The 21331-nt window shown below is 43.3% G+C and overlaps 1 protein-coding gene across 2 annotated transcripts in view; it reads right to left on the bottom strand.

The window, feature by feature from the left end:
- GTF2I (general transcription factor IIi) overlaps nucleotides 1–16376 on the bottom strand; it is a 98303-nt gene extending 81927 nt beyond the window's left edge. Inside the window, exons 1-3 of one of the 2 annotated variants that reach the window (XM_085557585.1) lie at nucleotides 16210–16376; nucleotides 4349–4454; nucleotides 2839–2977 (exon numbers count right to left, since the gene is read on the bottom strand). In XM_085557585.1, coding sequence (XP_085413711.1) covers nucleotides 2839–2977; nucleotides 4349–4447 — 238 coding nt within the window. In that variant the 5' untranslated portion in view covers nucleotides 4448–4454; nucleotides 16210–16376. Of the gene's footprint in view, nucleotides 1–2838; nucleotides 2978–4348; nucleotides 4455–15885; nucleotides 16042–16209 lie in introns of those variants that run through there. The other variant, XM_085557587.1, reaches the window with a different exon arrangement.
- Between the last annotated feature and the right edge of the window lie 4955 nt (nucleotides 16377–21331).

Genomic DNA, 21331 nt, shown 5'->3' with positions numbered 1-21331 from the left:
CTCTTAGAAGCCTTTATCAGTCCTAAAGTAACAAGAAGGACTCAACTCTCACTTGTTAAATACACAAAGAACTATGTCCTTCCTGGATTCTTACAAAACACCTGTTAAAATCTCAACTACCACTGCCTATTGCTTGTTTTCATACTGAACTGAATAAACAATGTACGAGGGCAAAGGAACTGTTGCCTCTACAGCTCTACATTTTAGAGCAGAAGATATTACACTATAAACTTCATCAAGACTTCAAAGCTGTCAAAGGCAGTGATGGAATCAGCATCACCAGGAACATGTAATGCTACTATTCCTAAAAATTGTTGTTCTGAAGTAATCTTTTCTGGAATTATCAACATCATTCTCAGGGACAAAACAAAACTACTTCCAGCATCAAGACTCCCCTGAAATCATGGGAGATGTGCACTTAGCGAAACCATGAAAGCAATGACCAACACTGGTTGACCTCATTCACACAGATCTACAGCATAATGTTTTGCAAGAATCATAATGGAAAGAAACACTGTTTTTAAAGTTAATATTCTTTCATCTTATCAGCTTGACAATACAAAAACACAGCCCAAGAATGAGTATCTTGTAACTGGAATAAAGCAAAAGGTGAGGATTATCAAAACTGATGTAGGACTTAAACACAGGCATGCATCTATAGAAACCATATATCATACAGCCAAATACAAGCATGGATGAGAAGCCAGTGCTTCCCACAGTACAGATCTGAAACAGAGATCTAGCCAGGAGATCAAACAGCAAATCCCCATAATTTCAGGTTCCCTACAAATAGACGTGTCCAGTACACAAAGTCCCTGGTATATCAGGGGCCATGATACCACTGTACTGGCAATAAAACGTAGTACCTAGGATGTCAGGTAAGTCCTTTAAGCAACAAAAACAAAACAAAAAAGCAATCAGGTGAAAAATGAACTTCTTCCCCAATACTCAGATAGCAGTTTTCACAAACAACAGTATACAAAGATTGTCCCTGTAATAAATGAAAAAAAAGAAAAAAAAAGAAGAAGAATAAGAAAAAGAAATTGATTCATCTTATACTTGATTCCTCAATCAGGTTACAATTCTACATTTTGGTATCAGTGATCTGATACAACCCAACATTGTGGTGACTTTCCTTGGAGTAAATATGTGCACAGGAAGTCACTGTCCATGTCAGTAGGACAAAAAAAATCCAGAGACCTACTGTCTTAGGCTGCAAGATGTGTATTCTATTGCCATCTTTTAGAGGTGGGGCAGTTATCTTCTGTAATTGGGCCACCTGTCAAAACCAGGTGGGGCAGTTTTCTTTATCTGTTCCACAACCAATCCTCCCTCCAGGAGATCTCTGCTGTTCATGGCCACTGAGTGTCCCTGCATGGCTGAGAAAATTCCATCATCCCATGGGGAGATGCTCTGCCCAGGGGAGGAGCCAAGCATTCCTACCTGGATCCAATCTGACCTGGGAATAGCACAGCAGCCTCTGCCCCCTGCATTCCCAGAGGAGCAGCTTTCTTCCCCCTGCATTCCCAGAGGAGCCCAGGCCCATCTCCCCCAGCCCTGGAGCTCCAGAGGAAAACTCCCCCCTTGTGCAGGATCCTGCTCCAGCAGAAGCACAGCTGGCACTGCAGGAGGGCTGAGCCACCCTGGGATGGGGCTGTGTCACCTCCCTGACACACAGGGGGTCAGCTCCTATTCTCACTTTTGGTGTTGGTTTGGGGTTTTTTGGGTGTTTCTTTGTAATATTGCATTTGTATTTTAATTTTCCTAGTAAATAACTGTTATTCCTATTCCCACATCTTTGCTTGAGAACCCCTTAATTTCAAAATTACAATAATTCAGAGGGAGGGGGGTTACACTTCCATTTTAAGGGAGGCTCTTGCCTTCCTTAGCAGATACCTGTCTTTTTCAAACCAAGACACCTACCACAAACAACACCTTGAGACAGAGCCTCCTAGACAATTTTATGTAGCAGCAAAAGCATTTTTAGGAGTAAGTCTTTCTGTTACAGACTAAACACAGTTGCTTTCCAAGCAGTATTTAACTCGACAACTTAACAGTTTTTTAAATTCCTCCTCAGACTGATTCTTCTGTCATACCCTACCTTTGATCTCCATCTTCTCTCTTTCTCTAGGCAAATAATTTTGTTATTAGGCAGCGTCCACCACCACCACTTTCCTAAATGAGAGCATCAATGCTCCCCGAAATCCTCACTGAATCTTTGAAACATATCCCTAAAAATACTGTCCTGTATGAATGAATCGAGTTTTATCAACACAAATGTTCCACTGTTTTACTGTAAAAATGAAACGGAACAAAAAACACAACCTAGACGTGTACTTAAAGCAGTACAAAAGTAATGCAGATGCAATTTTAAGTCATTATGATACAGATGTGTATTTCTGTCTACAAAATAAAAGTGATATAAAATAGCTACGTGAAAAAATACTATCTTGTCAAAACTGCGACAGAAGTACTTTTCTACCTGTTCAGTGCTCTCCTCAGTCTTCCTGAGTGGAAAAAAAGGTTTGGAGGAGGGGATACAAAAAAAAATTAACACACTAGAAAATGCAGGATGTATTAGAAGGGTGGACTGTCTAATACTTCTTATTGTACTAGTTTTCACATTATCTAAGAAAAAATGAACATTTTCAGCCATTGTAGAAATAACACTACAAATAAGACCACTGTTACTGCTCATTTTACAGTTTGATTTGCATTAGTCATCATAATTATAGCACACAGCCATGACAGACAAGAATTTTGCTCCCAAAATTATTAATATTATGCAATATACACTATGCAGCTTGTGACATACAAAAATAAAACATTGAAACTTACAGTATTCGATAAAATCCGTCTTAAAATCTTCCCTAGAGTTGACAAAGGCTTTTCCTCTCTCAGTTCCAATAACAAAAACATTTCTTGCATATACACCAATACAGGCAATTTCTGCCTTGGACTTGGAAAGTTCTTTACACTATAGAAAGAAAAAGAAGAACTTTTATTACCATAGTTAAAATACAGTTAATAAAAATGTATATGATATTATGTAAAACAATCATTATACTACTGCCAGCATCCACTTGTCAGAAGGTACTATGAGCAACATAACATCACCCAGTAGCAAAGCACAATTTACACATCTGGAATGCTTTTCATCAGAAATCTTAAAAGCACTGTAGATTCATTAGCAAAATTAAGGCCTTGTATAGACTCAGAGATTGTATTGTTTTTAATTAAAATTATTTATTACATTAATTCATGTTAAATTACCACTTCCATGGCAATCATACTGAGTGTCTTACTCCAACTTTCAACAGAGCACACAGAAGTTTCACATATTCACAGCACACTTCTCACACACCATCTTCTGTTCAGAAAGGTGTGGCTGCAAGCAGGATGGCTCCCTGTAGTCTGCCCTGTCCTGTCTGCTGGGCCCAGCCTCAGCTGAATGCCCCGTGAATGCAAGGATTGCACCATCCCTGCAAACACCTACATATGTTCTGCCGGGATGAATTTCTGGCAAGAATTAAGGCAGGAAGCCTAGGGAGAGAACAAGGATCCCAAGAAAATTTGTGAGAGGACCAAGTAGTGATCACAGAATGTCAGTCTCTCCTAGGAACTAAATCAGAGTTTGCTCTAACCTATAAAAAAACACAGTTGCAGCATGGGAGGAAAAACTGACACAAAGACTTTAAGAACCAATGGGATAAAAGTCTTGCAATATATTGTCTTATAACTATTCCACTTTTAGCAAGTTTCATTGCTAAAAGGAAAATGTTTTTTCTTGCTTATCATTTAAATACTCAAATTTTAAAGAAACAAATCTTGGACAGTGCCTCAATTTCAAGGAAATGGGACAGGTATTTCCATTTACAGCCCCAACCAACCATAAACATCACGAAACAATTTAATAATTTCTAAAAAACAGATGATATGTCAACATATATGTCAACAATATTTTCTGAACAAGTTTTGTTGAGTTGGTGCAGCAGCTGAAGACAAGGCATTAGCCTCAAAGCCATTTATTCACTCTGCATTACATATGACAAAGACCAGAACACACTTTGGCCTTTCAACCACACTGTACCTGAGCAATCAACAAATATTTCCCATTTATTTGACAAAATATTTTTTTAAAACAAACAACACCACAACAAGAAACAAGATTACTGACAGCATGATTTATCACAAGCGAAGATAGAATTACAGCTGCTTGGACAACACACATTATGGAACAAATACAACAATCCACCCTCCCTGCTGCCCAGTGGGAAGCAATATACTGATGTAATCCTGCAAATACCAAGACAGATTTATGATGCAGAAACTTAACTTCTCTACTAACCATTGACTCAAGTCCTGACATGAGGAATGTAACCAACATTCTGCTTTCCAAGGCTTCCTCATCATGGATGGATGTTGCTGGTGCAAGAAGCTGAGCCATTTTCCTCCTGTAAAATGAAAGGAAAAAACCTTTTCAGATACATACAACAGTGCAAAAAAATGAAAGCCTCTCTTATGCAAGCAAGAAAAAAATAAATTCAAAATCCCACAGAACACAGCCCACTACATACAAGCAACCAAAAAATAGGTAAATTAACTGGAGAAAGTGCTTGCTCTTCTTTCACACTTCCTGCTGTTTCATCCAAAGCTGTAGCTAAACATAAGATAAAATCTTGCATCATGATCTGACCACAAACAATCCGTGCCCAGGAAAATGCATTTTAACTGATTACCTGAATTTACATTGATTTTTCTTTCTTAGGATGTCTAGATAAACACAACAACAAACACTAGTATTAACAAACAAATGGCAAATTGTAATTATGACACAGATCATAACAGCTTTCCCTTATAACTACGATAGCCTAGCTCAAAACAATCACCACCCTGTTTCAAAATCACAGCCTCAAAGACTACAGTATCAATAACCAGAATGTGACGTTCTTATTTGCATATTCTTCAGTTGTAAACTTAACTCAAAACTAAGTAGTCTCAACTAAGGTACTAAAATTAATAACTAAATTTCAGCATCCCATCTTTCTGTAGGGCATTCAGAAGATTTTCAACTTATTTTAAAAAAGTAATAATCAAGACTTGCTTATGCTTCTGTTGGTAGAATTGTTTATACAAGACTGTATATGAGAATGAAGTTTAAGCAGCTTCTAAGAGCACATTTTTCTACTGGCATGTTGCAACTTCTTATGTTCACACATATCTAGAGCAATAACCTGACATGCCTGGAGGAAGGGAGAGCTGGTAGATAATTTAGCTGTAACAACTCCACATGCAAGTCAAGAAAAATCACCTCAAGAGACAAGATGTATCAGGTAAACAAAACATTTCAGAGATTGATGAGATAGCTTGGTGCTCCCCTAAAACCTGGCCACACGTGGCTCAAGTTTTCAAAGGTGACATGTATCCTATTACACATGCATATATGTATATACATATATGTATGTACTATACATAAGTCAGGGTAGCACATTGCGTGTGATAATATGCTGACTTTCGGGGAAAACAGGCACTGTGCTGTTTGTAGGGCTTACAGCACTTCAGACAAATTGGATGGGAGGGGAAAAAACCTCAGAAGCCCAAATGATAAATATTGCAAACTCAAAACACATCTAGCAGCCTTCAGGCTCTCAGGCACAGGCCAGCAAACTACATTTTGGATTAAGTGCATTATGGATGAAGTGGCAGGGAGTGACAGTGTCATGGTTTGACACAGAAGAAAATTTTCTCAGGAAGTTGGTAGTCAAACCAATGAGTGTCATGTTTGGATATTGGCTGCTGGAGTGAACACTGAAGGCTGGATACGCCTCTGAGAACACGGGGTTAAAAAGCAAGAACTCCCAGGAGAGCTCTCTCTTTGGTTCATGGAGAGTGCAGACCTCCCCTGCCCAGCCACAGGCTGGGTGGGTGAGGAGAAGCCACGCGGTCTGCACAGGTAGGCCAGGGGTGAAGGACTGGAACCCAGCCAGCGCCTGCAGAAGGAAGGAAGGGTGGAGGAAGGCTGAGATGTCTTTGTCCACCCCCTTCCCCCAGCCTAGAGGGGAAGAAATGGAGAGCCTGAAGACACCTGGAAGTTTGCCAGCAGAGAAGGAGAAGGGGGCGGGAAGGTGCCCAGTGTGGGAGATGGAGTCTGGGCCAAGATTTCAGCTGTCCCGGAGTCCAGGACTTTTAACCCCTTCCTGGGGAATGAAGGCTTTGTGAAATATTACTCCTCCTCGATTTGAAGGAGAGACAGTCTGGGACCTGAAATGTTAGGAAAAGAAGGTTGGGGGGATGATGGAGTGGCTTTTGGCTGGACTTTTCTTGTTAGCCATAGACTGAACCAATTTCTCCTTCAAGAGAGACTGCATTTTAGGAGGATGTGTGGTGAGCCAAGAGACCTCCTTCAGCAACTACCAGTACAAGAATGGAGTGAACAGAGAAAAGCTGAGGAGGGTGTGATGATGCCCTCTGCCTTCAGGAAGATGAAGATCTCTGTTTTCACCCTAAGCCCCAGGGGAGAAGGAAAATGGGGGAGACTGCGGTCCCAAAATGAGACACTGGACTGTTGTTCCTTTTGGTCCTTGGCAAAGCATCCTTAAAGGAGCCCTATAAGCAGTCTCCATCCATGCACAGTGGTGAGAGCACTGTGACATGGAGAGGAGAGTGTCACACTGGCAGATTTTCTCCGGGCGGTGCCATGTGTGACATGGAAACACAAAAAGTGGCAATTGTGTTTCCTGGGGCTCTGTGGTGCAAAGGAGACTCCTCTCTCCCTTGATGGACTGAGTATTGATTATATTGAAGGGTGACAACTTTATTAAGGGTCCAAGTTGTGTCTCACTGTGGTTTGTTAAGAGTTGGGTGGGAGGAGGAGGAATGTTTTGGAAGGTTTTCATTTTGGATTTAGTGTATGGGGTTTTTTTTATTTCTTTTTCCTTTTATCATAGTAGTAGTTCAATAAAGATTTTTTTTTTTCCCTTTGTTATTAAGCTTGGGCCTGCTCTGCTCTGTTCTGGATCACATCTCACAGCATTTATTTGGGAAGGTGCATTTTCATGGGGGCGCTGGCATCGCACCAGTGTCAAACCATGACACACAGTCAGCTTGCAGCATGCCAATAATGAAGATGCTGAACACTGGTACCTGTGCAAAGAGGTCCTTCACTGGGTCTAAAAAGGGAGCCAATTTTGAGAGTAAATATAAAGGAACAATTATTGTAATATGTTGATGGCTTCAGCAACCTGAGAGAGGGCTGATGGGGACGGGGAGATAGAGGCTGATGGAGTTATCCTTCAGAGGAAAAGAGGCATTGCTTGTGGAATATCAGAGGTAAAAGGGAGATTGTGACATAAATAAATCTTTAGTGAGCCATGACTTTTGATATGTAAGAGTTCTCAAGCTCATTTTAGGAATTCCTTTTGGGTTCGGATGCTGACAGTGATTTTAATTATACCTTTTGGACTTTGTAAAATGACACCTTAACAATTACAATATTAAGGATTAAATGGAAGATAACTACACTTTTCCACTTTCTCCCATATCTCTATCCACTGTCTGATGCAGTTGTTCTGCACCAATTCAACACCTTCCAAAATAGCAGTGGCACAAGTTTATCCTAGTCCAGGTGAAAAATCATGCTACATAAAAAATAAGAGTAAACTTACTTTCTGATTTGCAAAGCTACCTTGTCCAGAAAACAGACCAAGGAAATTCTAGAAACCATTTGAAGGCTGTGAATGCACAAGCACATCAGAGAAGTGCCAGTTCAAGCTGTCTCCCCATGCAGTATTGCTCCCATCCCTGGAAGGTGATTTCTGATCCATAGGTGCAGAGTGGATCAAGCTAAGGAGCTTGTCCAAGGAACAAAGAAGTGCTCCACTGGACTGGGTCACAGCCTCAGTACCTCAGAATTACATCTGGATACTGTCCTGGGGTGACTTTATGATTCTTGTATCCCCAGTCATCTGTTCTATTTATGCTGGATATTAAGTTCTGCACCTTTAAAACTGGCTCCAAGAGCGAAGGGGCAGACAAGAAGTGCACAATTTATTTTCAGAAACTGCACTTGCTCCCCTGTATTCCTTCTCCTGGACTGTGCTGTCTGCAGCATGGACAGACAGCAGGAGAGAGCTCTCCTTTACTTTTTAGGTTTTTTTTTTTATTTTTTGAGCTAGCTGTGGCAGTGAAATTCCCTGGATTGTGGCTTATTGGGATATTGAGACACAAGATAGATGATGGACTTTGGACCTGGTTAGCATAAGAGATCTGATAACAGGATGCCTTGGCAATAGCAAACAGAACTCTGAGGATTAAAACAACATTGCAAGAAGATTCAGACTGACTTACAGAAAAAAGAAAATTACATCAGACTTCTGCAAGCAAGAGATGTTGTAAAATGTCTAAGTTTGTTTATGTTATGATTAACCTAATCCTGGGAGTCAAACATTACTAGCCTTCCCAAAATATTTTATAAGGCTTTGTATTCCACAACAAATTTGGATTCTTTGACCATCACACAGAGTTCCTGTCTCTCTTTCTTCATCATCAGTAATGGCTTTTCTTTTTCTTGGCACTGTTTAACCCTACGCTGGACTGAAAACCCGGAAGAACACTGGGAGCTCACACCTGTGGCCCACAGGGGCTGGGATGTGGCATTTTCCAGCACCATCTCTTCAAAATGAGAGGTTTTATTGCTTAATATTATTCATTGTTTATGCTTGTGAATACTTTGCCTGTTAAATAAACAGTTTTTTCCACTTTTCTCCGAGGAAATCTCTTCCTGAACCAGTAATGGCAAGGGCTTGAGTCTGCTTTCTGGAGGTACCCTTTTGGAGCTTCCTCCCAAATTTGCCCTAAACCAGGACAAATATATTTTTTGGCGCCCAACATGGGGCTTGAGAAAGTGGAAAAACCCTCTACTGATTGTATTTTGGTTGCACTTATTCTGTATTGGAATAAAGCAGTCAGTAGCACTATTGTTTGATTGATAATATCTCTCTGGGTGGAGGCCTTCATGTGTCTTTGGTCCCCAGGCTTTTTTGAGGTTTTAATACTTTTCTGGCCCCTAGGATTATTTTCTTATCTAGAGATAGCTCCAGTATTGTCCCTAACACATAATTCTTACAGTTGAGAGACACGGATGAAAATAGCTATTTTCTTGGCATGGTGATAATGATTTATAGGGAGTTTAGAAAGGAACTGGAGTTTGTTCCAGATATATATGGTTTATAGTTTTTTTGTCCTTCCCTGCATCCCAGTTCCAGTAGCATGTTTTGGGGGTTTATTAGTAATTGCATCCAATTTGTTAGAGGAGGAGCAGGGGATGAGGCTTTTCAGCCTTTCCTTCTCCTTTGAATCGGTTATGTCACTATTTGAGAATGTTCAGTTTTCCCCTGAATGTTTAAAGAAGCTACTTTCCTGGTATTTTACTGAAATAAGAGATTTTTCCAGAGATCACTTGAGCTAACAAAATGAATGTATCAAAAATGAATGTATCATGTTTGTAGAATCATGTGTTGAATTTTAAGAAACCTCTGCCATAGCACAAAAGGCATAGGAAAGAAAAAAAAAAAATCTTTAAAGCTTCTTGCAAAAAGACAAATACCAGAGAAGACCAGGAATACAAAGAACTCAGATAAGGAGGCCCCTCTGTCTCCAAACATGTCAAGGATGATGGACTTATCCAGATAAGATAGCAGAGAACCAAAAGTGCATGTGCAGAGGAGAAGAGTTCAAAAGTTCAATGCAGAGGAAGACTATGGTTTCAGCCTCAAAAGACCACCAGAGACCCCCGTAAAGACCACCACAAAAAAACACGAATGCCCAGAAGGGCGTGGACCTATTTAGCATGAGAGGCGAAGACAGGCGGGGCCAGGGGTTGAATATGTATAGAAAAGTTGTGTAATGTATTGCATATGGAACACCTTTGTGAATAAAATTGTGGGACAAACTCCAGCTAGGAGCACAAGATTTCGGAGAGCGATCTCACTTGTGCTGGGCGCTGTCATACATACCCACTTCATAACTACATTGAGTTGTAGAGTCTATTTATTTATTCCGTCTATCGCTTCATTACCTGGTAGGCTTCCTCTATACAGTCTGAAGCTTGTTTAGAATGAGAGCTGAGATGTCCAGAGGCGCTGATGAGACCCCTGACCCAGGAGTAGACCCATGCATTGAAAATCCTGAGTGGTGTGGAGAATGGGAGGATATGGGCCAAACCCTGAAGAATTTTCTGACCCTATAGCCTGGGACTTTCCACGTGAACAAATACAGAACACAGCTGAGGTGGGGAAATACCTGAACAAGAACTGCAATGATGACTCTAAGGAGAAAAAGCTTATTTCAAGAAGCTGGGCCCTGGCATATGTTTATCACACCCTGCTAGATACTGAAGGGCAGCAGACAGAGGAAGGGGAGCAGGGAGATAAATCAGCAGCTATCCCAGTCACTCAGGCTGCAGCCAACACCCCAGCTACTCAGGTTTGTAGCTAAACCAGTGAGCCTAAGCCAGCTAAACCAGGCAGTGAGCCTGTCCTGGCTTATATGATAAGCAGGTATTCTATTTGCCATCTGTTAGAGGTGGGGCAGGTATCTCCTGCTAGGTTAGGCAGTTTTCTTATCTCTTCCGAGAACAATGTCTCCCTCCAGGGAGATATCTTCTGTTAATAGGCCATTGAATGACTCACTGTATGACTGGTAAAGTTACATCATCCCACTGTGAGATGCTCCACCCAGAGAGAGGAGCCAAGCATCCCTACCTGCATAAAATCAGGATTTTTTAAGACATCAGAGCAGCCTCTTCACTAAATTCCCAGAAGAATAGCTTTTTCTCTACTAGATTGCCAGAGGAGCAGCTTCTTCTCTGCTGAATCTCCAGGAAAAAAAAACAGACCCATCTACTCCATCACCAGACCTTCAGAGAAAACTCCACCCTTCTACAGGATCCCTGCTTCAGCAGCATTTCATCTGCCACTCCAGGAGGAGCAGCCACCATTTAACTGGACTATTCCCAACACCCTGACTCCTCAGGGTGTCAGGTTTCTGACTCTATCACTAGTTTTGTTTGTACTAATTACACTTTTTTTTTAATTTAGGTTTTTTTTTTCCCTAGGAAAAAACTGTTATTTCCATTCCCATATCTTTACCTGAGAGCCTTTAAATTTTGAAATTGTGGTAATTTGGAGGGAGGGGGTTTACCTTTTCTATTTCACAAGAAGCTCTTACCTCCCCTCACAGACTCCTGTCTTTTCAAACCAAGACAGAGCCTAAGCCACTGGCAGCTGCTGCTGCAGGAAAGAAGCACAAAACCAAAACCAATCTACAAGTGGACAATGATGATCTGAGGGAAGAACCCTCAAAGCTCCAACAACTGACACAAAAGCAGAATTCACTATTGAATCCTTTTCCCTAAAGGACCTTCGTGCCCTAAGAAAGGATTACACTCAATGGTCTGATGAATCTATAATTAGCTGGTTAGTCTGTCTTTGGGACACTGTAGGCAAGGCTACAAGTCTGGATGGCACTGAAGCAAGGCATTTGGGATCCCTGTCACATGATCCCATCATATCAAAATTACATGTCTATTTTTTTAGTTAGTTACTGTTCCCTTTAAAATGCTTTATTGGATTCTGTTATCTTAAATGCAAAGTTTAACAAGCAGAAAAAAATATGAGATATATTTACAAAAGGAATCTAAAAGTTGTTCCTTGTTGTGAGATACTGACTGAAAGACCTGTACACTGACAACTCAGCTACATGATTAGCTTATGGGGGCAACTCATGAAATAGCCACCATGCAGATGTTTCTCTCAAGCACCTCACTTACTAAGCCCTTGGTAAAAGAAGCGTGCAAACAAAGAACTGGCAACACAACAGGTGACACCCAAAATAATTTGTGATTAAAAACATTATTGTGAAGCCAATAGAAGCTAATAAGGTTATATGTCATACATACGTACTATTATATGCCAACTTCTTTTTCAGGCTAACAGACTTCTGCAGCAATTCTTTCTTGTCAGCTGGAGTTGCTCTTTGCTGGTGGCTGTGCTGTTGCACACAGGGCCACTGACATGGGTAACTTGTATGTTTATGAAAATTCAGAATTTTAGAAGCATATAATGTACTTAGGTGGGTGGAGGAAAACAGAAATATATATAGCTTATTTAGCAAGTTTGCAAAAAGTACAGAACATAGCTTGTAACGGGAATGCAACTTGTTAGGTAGAAACAACTTGTAACAGAACACATAAGAATAGAGCTGCTAGGTAAAGGCCATAAAGATAAAATCTCAGTAAAGCAAAACTCAGGTATTGCTGAAACCCATAAAGCAGAACCCAAACCAGCCAGGACCAGGCTCCTGATTTTGGCCAGGACAAACTGACCTGGGAGAAAGCCAAACCTCCACTGTGCTAGTAAGGAATAAGAAGTCAAGTGGAGAACACTGAGGAAGAAGATCTTACTTCATCAAGAAGACCCCTGCCCACAACCCCCAGGAGGCATGGCACCACAGAAGACTAATTATAATATGAAGCACAAGGAGGTAGAGAGTGGGCAAGGAATGGGTGGACAGGGACATGTGGGCCTGGGGGGATCAATGTGTATCTAAACCTGAAACGTGTCTCACCAGGCACACATGTATGGAGGAGATATCCCCTATGCGTCCCATCTGGTAATCAAACATATCTGCTTTAATTTTAATTGTAAAGTCCTTATTCACCAACTCACCACTACGATGATTAGAGGAATGGAACAACTTTCCTACATGGAAAAGCTGAGAGAATATATTTTTACAAATATATTAACGGCAAAATAAAGGGTAAGACCAACCTTTGCTCTCTACTGGATGCAGGAGGGAACTTAGTAACTGCAGATGAAGAGAAGGTAGAAGTGCTTGCCTCAGTTTTTAGTGGGAAGACAGCTTGTCCTCAGGACAACTGTCCTCCTGAGTTGGTAAAAAGGTGTCAGGGAGCAGAATGGGTCTCTGTTATCCAAGAGAAGGCATTTAGAGAACTGCTGAGCTGCTTGGATGATCCATAGGACCAGATGGGATCCACCCCAGGGTGATGAGGAAGCTGGCAGATGAGCTTGTGAAGCCACTCGCCATCATTTACCAGCAGTCCTGGCTCACTGTGGAGGTTCCAGATGACTGGAAACTGTCCAGTGTGATGCCCATTCACAAACAGGGTGGAAAAGAAGATTCTGGTAATCATAGGCCTGTTAGTCTGGTCTCAATACCCAGTAAGGTAACAGAACAGTTTATATTGAGCATCATCATGGCAGCACTTACAGGATGGCCAGGGTATCAGACCTAACCAGCAAGGGTTCAGGAGAGGGTAGGTTGTGTTTGACCAACATGGTCTCTTTTTATTACCAGGTGACCCACCTCTGGTGGGTGCAGAAAAGGCCGTGGATGTTGTGTACCCTGACTTCAGCAAGGCCTTTGACACTGTGTCCCACAGCATTCCCTGGAAAAGCTGCAGCCCACAGCAGGGACAGGAGCACTCTTTGTTGGGTTAGGAACTGGCTGGGTGGCTGGCCCAGAGAGCGGTGGTGAGCGGTGCTGCATCCAGCTGGCAGCCAGGCACCACTGGTGTCCCTCAGGGCTCTGTGCTAAGGCCAGTCCTGTTCAATATTTTTACTGATGACATGGATGAGGGGATTGAGTCTTTCATTAGTAAATTTGCAGATGACACCAAGCTGAGCATGTAGGTAAGGTAGGAGAGCTCTGCAGAGAGACCTGGAACAGCTGGATGGATGGGCAGAGTCCAGTAAGATGAAATTTAATAAATCCAAATGCCAAGTCTCGCACTCTGGCCGCAATAACCCCCTGCAACACTCTAGGCTGGGGACAGTGTGGCTGGACAGTGCCAGGCAGAAAGGGACCTGGGGGCACTGGCCAACAGCCGGCTGAACATGAGCCAGCAGTGTGCCCTGGTGGCCAAAAGGCCAATGGCATCTTGGCCTGGATCAGGAATGGTGTGGCCAGCAGGAGCAGGGAGCTCATTCTGCCCCTGACCTTGGCACTGCTGAGGTCCCACCTCGAGTGCTGGGTCCAGCTCTGACCCCTCAATGTGGGAAGGACGTTGAGAGGCTCAAGTGCATCCAGAGGAGTCAACGGGACTGGAGAGGGGCTGGGAACACAAACCCTGTGAGGAACGGCTGAGGGAGCTGGGGGTGCTCAGCCTGGAGAAAAGGAGACTCAGGGGTGACCTTATCACTCTCTACAGCTCCTGAAAGGTGGCTGTGCTCAGGTGGGGTTGGGCTCTTTCTCCAGGCAGCACTGACAGAACCAGAGGACACGGCCTCAGGCTGTGTCAAGGGAAATACAGGTTAGATATTATGAAAAAGTGTTTTACAGAAAAGATGATAAAGTTCTGGAATGGCTGCCCGGGGAGGTGGTGGAGTCACCATCCTTGGATGTGTTCAAAAAGATTGGATGTGGCACCGCGTGCCATGGTTTAGCTGAGGTGCTGGGGCATGACTTAGACCCTGATCTTGAAGGGCTCTTCCAATCTTGTGATTCTGTGATTCTGTCATTGGGACTGTTCAGCCTGGAGAAAAGAAGGTCTCAAGATGACCTAATTGTGGCCTTCCAGAACTGGAGGTGGCCTACAAAACCTGGACAGGGACTTTGAACAAGGGCCTGGAAAGACAGGACCAGGGGGAAGGGCTTCACACTGACAGAGGCCAGGGTTAGACTGGATATTTTGAGGACGGTGATGCCTATATAAATAGCTTGAATTATAAGATATCAACATAAGCTGATAGATTTTTATAACCTGATATCAATATAATGGGAATCATAGCTTTTTATATCTATATAACCTGATACAAATAACTTTTTACACAATTTAATGGCTAGTATATGGTTAACTAGTTGCTTAACGATGAATAGACTAAAAAGAAGAAAAAAATCACCAGGTAGATAGTTTTAGAGATAGACAACTATAGTACTAACGAGAAATCGGCAAATGTAAAGCCAATTAACCACAAAACACAGAATTTAGGACCACACAGACCAAAGACCACCCTAACTGCACATGCTCCAAAGACAAAGTTGAAAAGTTCAGGTGCAAAGAAGACCTTTGAAGCCTTCATCGAAGACTCCCTGTGAAAACTGTTTTTGCGATTTTTGTCAGTTGGCGATGTGGGGCGGGAGTACGGCAGCGATGGAATCACCAAATGCTTGTATCTGCTGTGTCAAAGGGGAACACATTCCCTGGGATAACTACAAAGAACAGTTTTGAAACTTTCTGACCAAATAGCCAAATAAAGCATCGAACAAGAAAACAGAAGTATAGTAAAGAGATGGGGTAGCAAAACGATTGATGCTTAGAAAAAATTAGATGAAGTTGTGGTAGAGCTAAGGGATATTACAACAAAGCAACTAAATGCTTATGTATAGTAAAAAGCTTGATGCACTTGTACCAGACTAAAATTAGGTAACAGACACTGGCGAAAGGCCTCCCTCCAGACAACCACAAGGACTGGAAGTCAACAACCATGTGGAAAGATTATGAAAATGCTGATCCCAGCTTATTGATATTGGCTGATTTGGACTAACACAAGCACACTGGAAAATGCTTTGTAGAGTTTACACCAGTACATATACTCTGGTGAACTTGTAGTGGCGTGTGCCGCTAGCGGAGCGGTGACTCCCTGGTGAGTGGACGGTGACACCCAGCTCTGCTTGCCTGCTTTCTTTAAAGTAAATGATAAAAAATAAAATTTGCTTTGTCTATCTAAATTTTATATCAACCCGACGACCCCCAAAATGAGGAGACGCAGGCATCGTGCAAAAGGACTGACAACCATGAGGTCATACTAAGTAAATTACTTCTGGCACGTATGTTACGCTGATATAGTAGCACTAAGCAGTACTTACTGTACAAACACACCACAGCACTTGGCAAGGGTGGGCGAGTTAGGCGGAGATCTCCTGCTCACCACCAGCGGGCCGGGCCAGGCCCCGCCGCTGCCATTTCCAGCGCCTCGCTCCGCCCCTTCCCCTCCGCTCCCGCCGCCCCGCGCGGGGCCAATGGGAAGCGGCGGCGGCAGCGCCCCCTCCTGCCAGCGGCGGAGCGAGCGCAGCCCCGGCGCAGCAGCCCGAGCGCCCCTCAGCCCTCACAGCGCCGCAGCCGCCGGCAGCGCGCGTCTCGGTCCGCCCCGAGCGCCGGCCCGCCGCTCCCGAGCCCGCCCTCCCACTCACCCGCGCCGGGCGCCGGTAGCCCGGCCCTTCTGTCTGGAGTCGCCGCACGGCTGCGGGAGGGACGCCGCGGCGGCGGAGGCTGTTGCGCGGGCTCTCGGCGCTGCCGGGCTGCCGCGCTCCTCGCGCGCGCTGTCGGGCCGACCCCAGCGCCGCGCCGCGCCAGGCGGGGGACGGGGGATTGGCTCGCGCAGCCGCGGCGGCGCAGGCGGCCGCCCGCGGGGGCCGCCGGGAGATGTAGTCTGCGGGCCGGAGCTCCCGCCGCGCTCCGCGCCGGGGGCCGCGCCGGGCCTGCCCCTGCGCCCCCGCTGCCGGCCCGGCCGGGAGCCAGGAGCGCCCGGGCCCCGTGCGCGGCCCCGGGCCCCGTGCGCGGCCCCGGGCCCCGTGCGCGGCCCCGGGCCCCGTGCGCGGCCCCGGGCCCCGTGCGCGGCCCCGGGCCCCGTGCGCGGCCCCGGGCCCCGTGCGCGGCCCCGGGCCCCGTGCGCGGCCCCGGGCCCCGTGCGCGGCCCCGTGCTCGCTCAGATCGGCCACGCTGCACACCCAGAACTGCTCTCCAGAGCCAACAGCCCCCACCAGCACAAAGCCTTACTTGGGGTTAATCATGACCTTCAGAACAAAGCAGTCTTTCATTTACTTTTCAAAATGCTATCTATGATATCTTTTTTTCCTGGCTGAAAAGAGTAAATTGTTCTCTCTGACATCACTATTCCTTCTCAGTGTAGATGGAATGTTTTCCATTTAAAGGGAAATGCTGCATTTCAAAATTTGATCCCAGTTGAAAGTACTGCAATTAAAACCAAGAGATTTTTAAATCATTTTTATCATTTTTGTTATAAATTGAGGCGAATAATTTGATTCAGCCTTTTAAGATCAATTAATAATTTTATTAATTACAGCAAGCAATAGCAAGCAAACAGCGCTGGGTGCAGCTTGGGGAATTTGTGTTCTGCCAAAAGCTGACAACCTTTACTTCTCTTCAGTCCCTTTTTATCCAGCACAAGTGGGGGTGATAGGTTTCCTTCCACTGTGGTTATCAGTTCCAGCAGCAGTTGGTTTGACAAGTGGGGGTGATGGATCTCCTTCCACTGCGGTTATCAGTTCCAGCCAGTCCTGCAAGATCTTTCACAATCTTTGCAGTTACCAGCCTTGCCCAAGCCTACAAATTCCATGCCTCGACCTCCCCCACTCTTTTATCTTAATTTCATACTTTTGATGAACAAACAAGTCAATGCAGTTTCTCACAATTTTGATAGAATTTTGTTTATAGTATGTAGACTCCCATAACTGCTGATGTATTTGCAAAATGTTCACTGTGAAAAACTGCGTTGACTTGTTTGTTCATCAAGAAATTAAAGTAAAGGAAAAATGTAAAGGTCAAAGCATAGAACTTGCAGGCTTAAGCAAAACTGGTAACCACAAGCAGATATTGTGAAACAATGTAATGACAATATATATGGAAGAAAGATCTTGCAGGATTAGCCGGAACTGATAACCACAACAGAGGAGACCCATCAACCCACTTGTGAAATCAACTATTGCTAACTCAACACAGCGCAGAAAAGATACGAATGCGGAAGTTTTCAAGAAAAGTATAAAAAAGGGGCTGGAAAGAGGAAAAGTGTGTGAGCCATTGGCGGAGCGCGGAGTTCCCGGCTACACCCAGTGCTGCATGCTTGCTATCGCTTGTTGTAATTAATAAAAATTATTAATTGATCTTAAAGGGCTGAATCAAATTATTCGCCTCAAACTTATAACATTCACTGTGTGTTTTAGAGTTGGTCAAGAGTAACCACCAAACACTACATCTTTAACTATATCTCATTTGTAAAGAAATTGAAGCATTTAGCTTCCTCCTAATTGTAATAAATAGCAAGAAATCCATCTGGGGAATAAAGCTCAGAAGCTGGGAAAGGGCCCTGCAGGATATGCTTTGGCCATTCTTGTATCATCACTGGAGGCTGTGGACTTGTGCAAATCAAGTACCCAGCTGCAAACACTGACCAGAGTGATGACTGATCTGAGTGATTCAAGAGATCATGGCTTTTGTGGTTCCTTGTCACTGTTCAGTTGGACATTAAGTGTCCTCATCATTTACATTGTGGGAGACAGAAGCATTCTGCAGCAGCCTAGAAACACAAATCCCAAGCCCCAACCACCAAAACACCTCAAAATCCTAAAAGGTTAGAAATCATCGCCACCTTAACTGAATCCAGTAGATCTCACCCTGCAGTACTTGGATGGTTCCTTTTTGCAGACCCTCTGCAGGGGAAGGTATAGCTGCTGGTGAAGAACTTCAGCACAAAGGACACCAAATCTTCCTAAGCAGCCACAACTATTACTATATTGATTTGTCAGTTCCTGTGCTGTTTAGATGGCATTTTCAGCAGAAGGCATCCTTAACTTCATGCTTCACCGTATCTTCATGATGGCATCCTCCAGTTGCACCTTACTGCACACACAGCTGATACTGACCATTTCATACAGATTTAGATGCCAGCCCTGTTCAAAAGTTACTCAATCAAATCCTTCTGGAAGACCAGAGGAGTTTACTTGCCTACGATATGGAAGCCCACTGCCAGGACATCATTCACAGACTGTGTCCAGACTGTTGTCCTGCAAGCATGGATTGTTCTGGGGGTGGAGGAGATGCCTTTTCATTACAAATACCAATCACGATTCATTTTGAGAGTTACATGTACCAGCTCCTTCTTGCTGGTAAGACTATTATTGCTGTGACACGGATCCTCAAAAGAGTGGAAATTTGGTATTTCTCCAGGTCAGGATGCATCCTACTCTTCTGTATCCCTCTGTGTGAATCAACACATACAAGTAACCAAGAATAACCATCAAACCACAGCTGAAATGCAAAGAGTAGATTTATTTTATTACCTTGCTAATAACACCTTGTGGAAGACACATGGGGACACAGGCTGTATTTGGCTTAGTGCATTCTAGCAGACAGTTGGGGGGGTGCTAGCTGCCTGCCTCACTAAAGCAGAAGGATTTACAAGTTTTTGACAAAGCAGAGGATGAGCAATATTAAGCATAATAAATGGAGTTTTTTCACACCAATATTTCTTGCATTCACAGCTTCAAAATCACTTTGATCAAAACTATTCTCTCCTCCTCACCAAACCTTCCTGTTTTTACCCTTTCCTCCCAACACACTCTCTATAATCTCCTTCATCCACAGGAGCTATGAAGCGGGATAGTTAACTGAAGTCATAGAGTTAAGTCACACTTTATGTGGAATAGTGCTTATCCAGCATGACTACAAGATGACTAACTGAAAAAAATAGATTTTTTAAGACTCCTATCAAAAATATTTGCTGTATGCTGTAAATCAATGTTCAGACTAGAAGTAACTTATATGTTTTTAGCAGACAGAGTAATTAACAAATATAATGTATTACCATAACAATTGCTGCAACAGTTTGGAGCCTGGAAATTAAGAACTTTCTTCTAGAAAAGATGTTCAGTGTAATACACAACCTCCATGGAGTTTTGCTGTCAGATTCTTGAAGTATAATATATATAAAATGCCTGACTAATGAATCTTAGTAGTCTTGCTAGATTTAAAATTCAAGAACAAGCCTTCTGAAAGAAAATGTTTTGATCTAAATTCCTTGGTTTAAAGTATTTAGAATCACTTTTCTTTTTTACATCTACTAGTTTACCAGCTGGGCTTCAACAACAAACAGATTGAATGAGGTTTTCATGTAACTGGCTTGTGTACTGGCTTGTGGTTTGTAAGTGGATTGTGTACACTGGCTTGTGTACTGCAAAAGAAGATGAAAACATTTTAAAATAATTTATCTTTTGTGACAGAGGGGTACAGTGACAGTAAATATGCATTTTTCCAAAGTTCACAAATAAAACCCCTCAACTTAACATGCTACTCAAAACTGCAGGCACTAGTAATATGTCATAGGGATCCCTAGGTGCATCTCCTTCAAGCTAAAAAAGAAGCTGCCACTTTGAAAATCTGGCAAATTTGTATGGTGAGATGCTGCAAAGACCATACTTGTTAACCGGGGCATTAAAATCATTCATGGCTGCTGACTAATTATTCATGTTCTGAAAAGTTGCTGCCATTGCAAGCTTGTACAGACACTGCTGCAGCAGTTTGTGATTCACAAATTTTCCTCCAGACACACCAGCCAGGGACCAAGTGTCTCTAAAATGAAAGCCAAAAGGGTCGTGCACAAGCTGGCAGAGCAGGAGATGTGCCAGCCACCACCATGCTCAGACAGCCTTGCAGAGGATCCGAGGGAGCAGGACAGGAATGACTGGAGTGCCTGAAAATCAATGTTTAATAATGGAAAATAAAAGATGTACTAACAATCAATGTGCAACAAAACATAAGCCTTACATTGTACAGAGCTCCTCCAGAAGACCTTGAAATAAGGCAAATGCAACCTTATATAGACATTATCTGAGGGAAGGGAACCAATGAACAGAGAGAATCAGAAACAATACCTTATATGGAGCACAAGATTACCCAATCAGAGGGCAGGGTTCAGAGCATAACCTTATATGGAATTGCTTAATCTGCATAACTGTTCCCATAATTCCTCACAGGGCCTAATGTTGTTGCTTTCTATGTGACCAGCCCACAGCCCATCTGTCCAGGATGGACTGTCACATCTCTGCCTTTTTTTTTTTTTTTTTTTTTTTTTTTTTTTTTTTTTAATTTAAAAGATCCCAAGGCCTTCTATAGTAGCTTTCAGCATATACATCCCTCTTCTGGTTGGACATTCTCAAGCCTATTTTACTCCCTCCGATTCAGCGATAGGCCAACATCCTCCCCATCCCTCTAGCTTACCTGCAGTCCATCACAGGAATCCTTACCTCTTTGATCGAGGCAAGGTCAACTTCCTGTCACCCTTAGTCCAGAGGGACAACCTACTGGTCAGCACCCCTGCTGATTTGAGCATGACAGTACTCTGAATATCAGTGTCCCTGTTCGGGCGCCACTTTTTGCATCACATCCAACAAATGCAACTTTCAGACCAGATTAGCTGGGACTTATGTGGCCAAATAAAAAGAGATGGGAATGACTGAACTGCCTGAAAATCAAAGCTTAATAATGGAAAATAAAAAGTGCACTAACAATGAATGTGCA

This window comes from Lonchura striata, chromosome 19 (assembly GCF_050655825.1).
Source record: "Lonchura striata isolate lonStrDom1 chromosome 19, ASM5065582v1, whole genome shotgun sequence".
NCBI lineage: Eukaryota > Metazoa > Chordata > Aves > Passeriformes > Estrildidae > Lonchura > Lonchura striata.
Note: the sequence above shows the minus strand (reverse complement) of the source record. Positions and strands in the feature narration are given on the sequence as shown.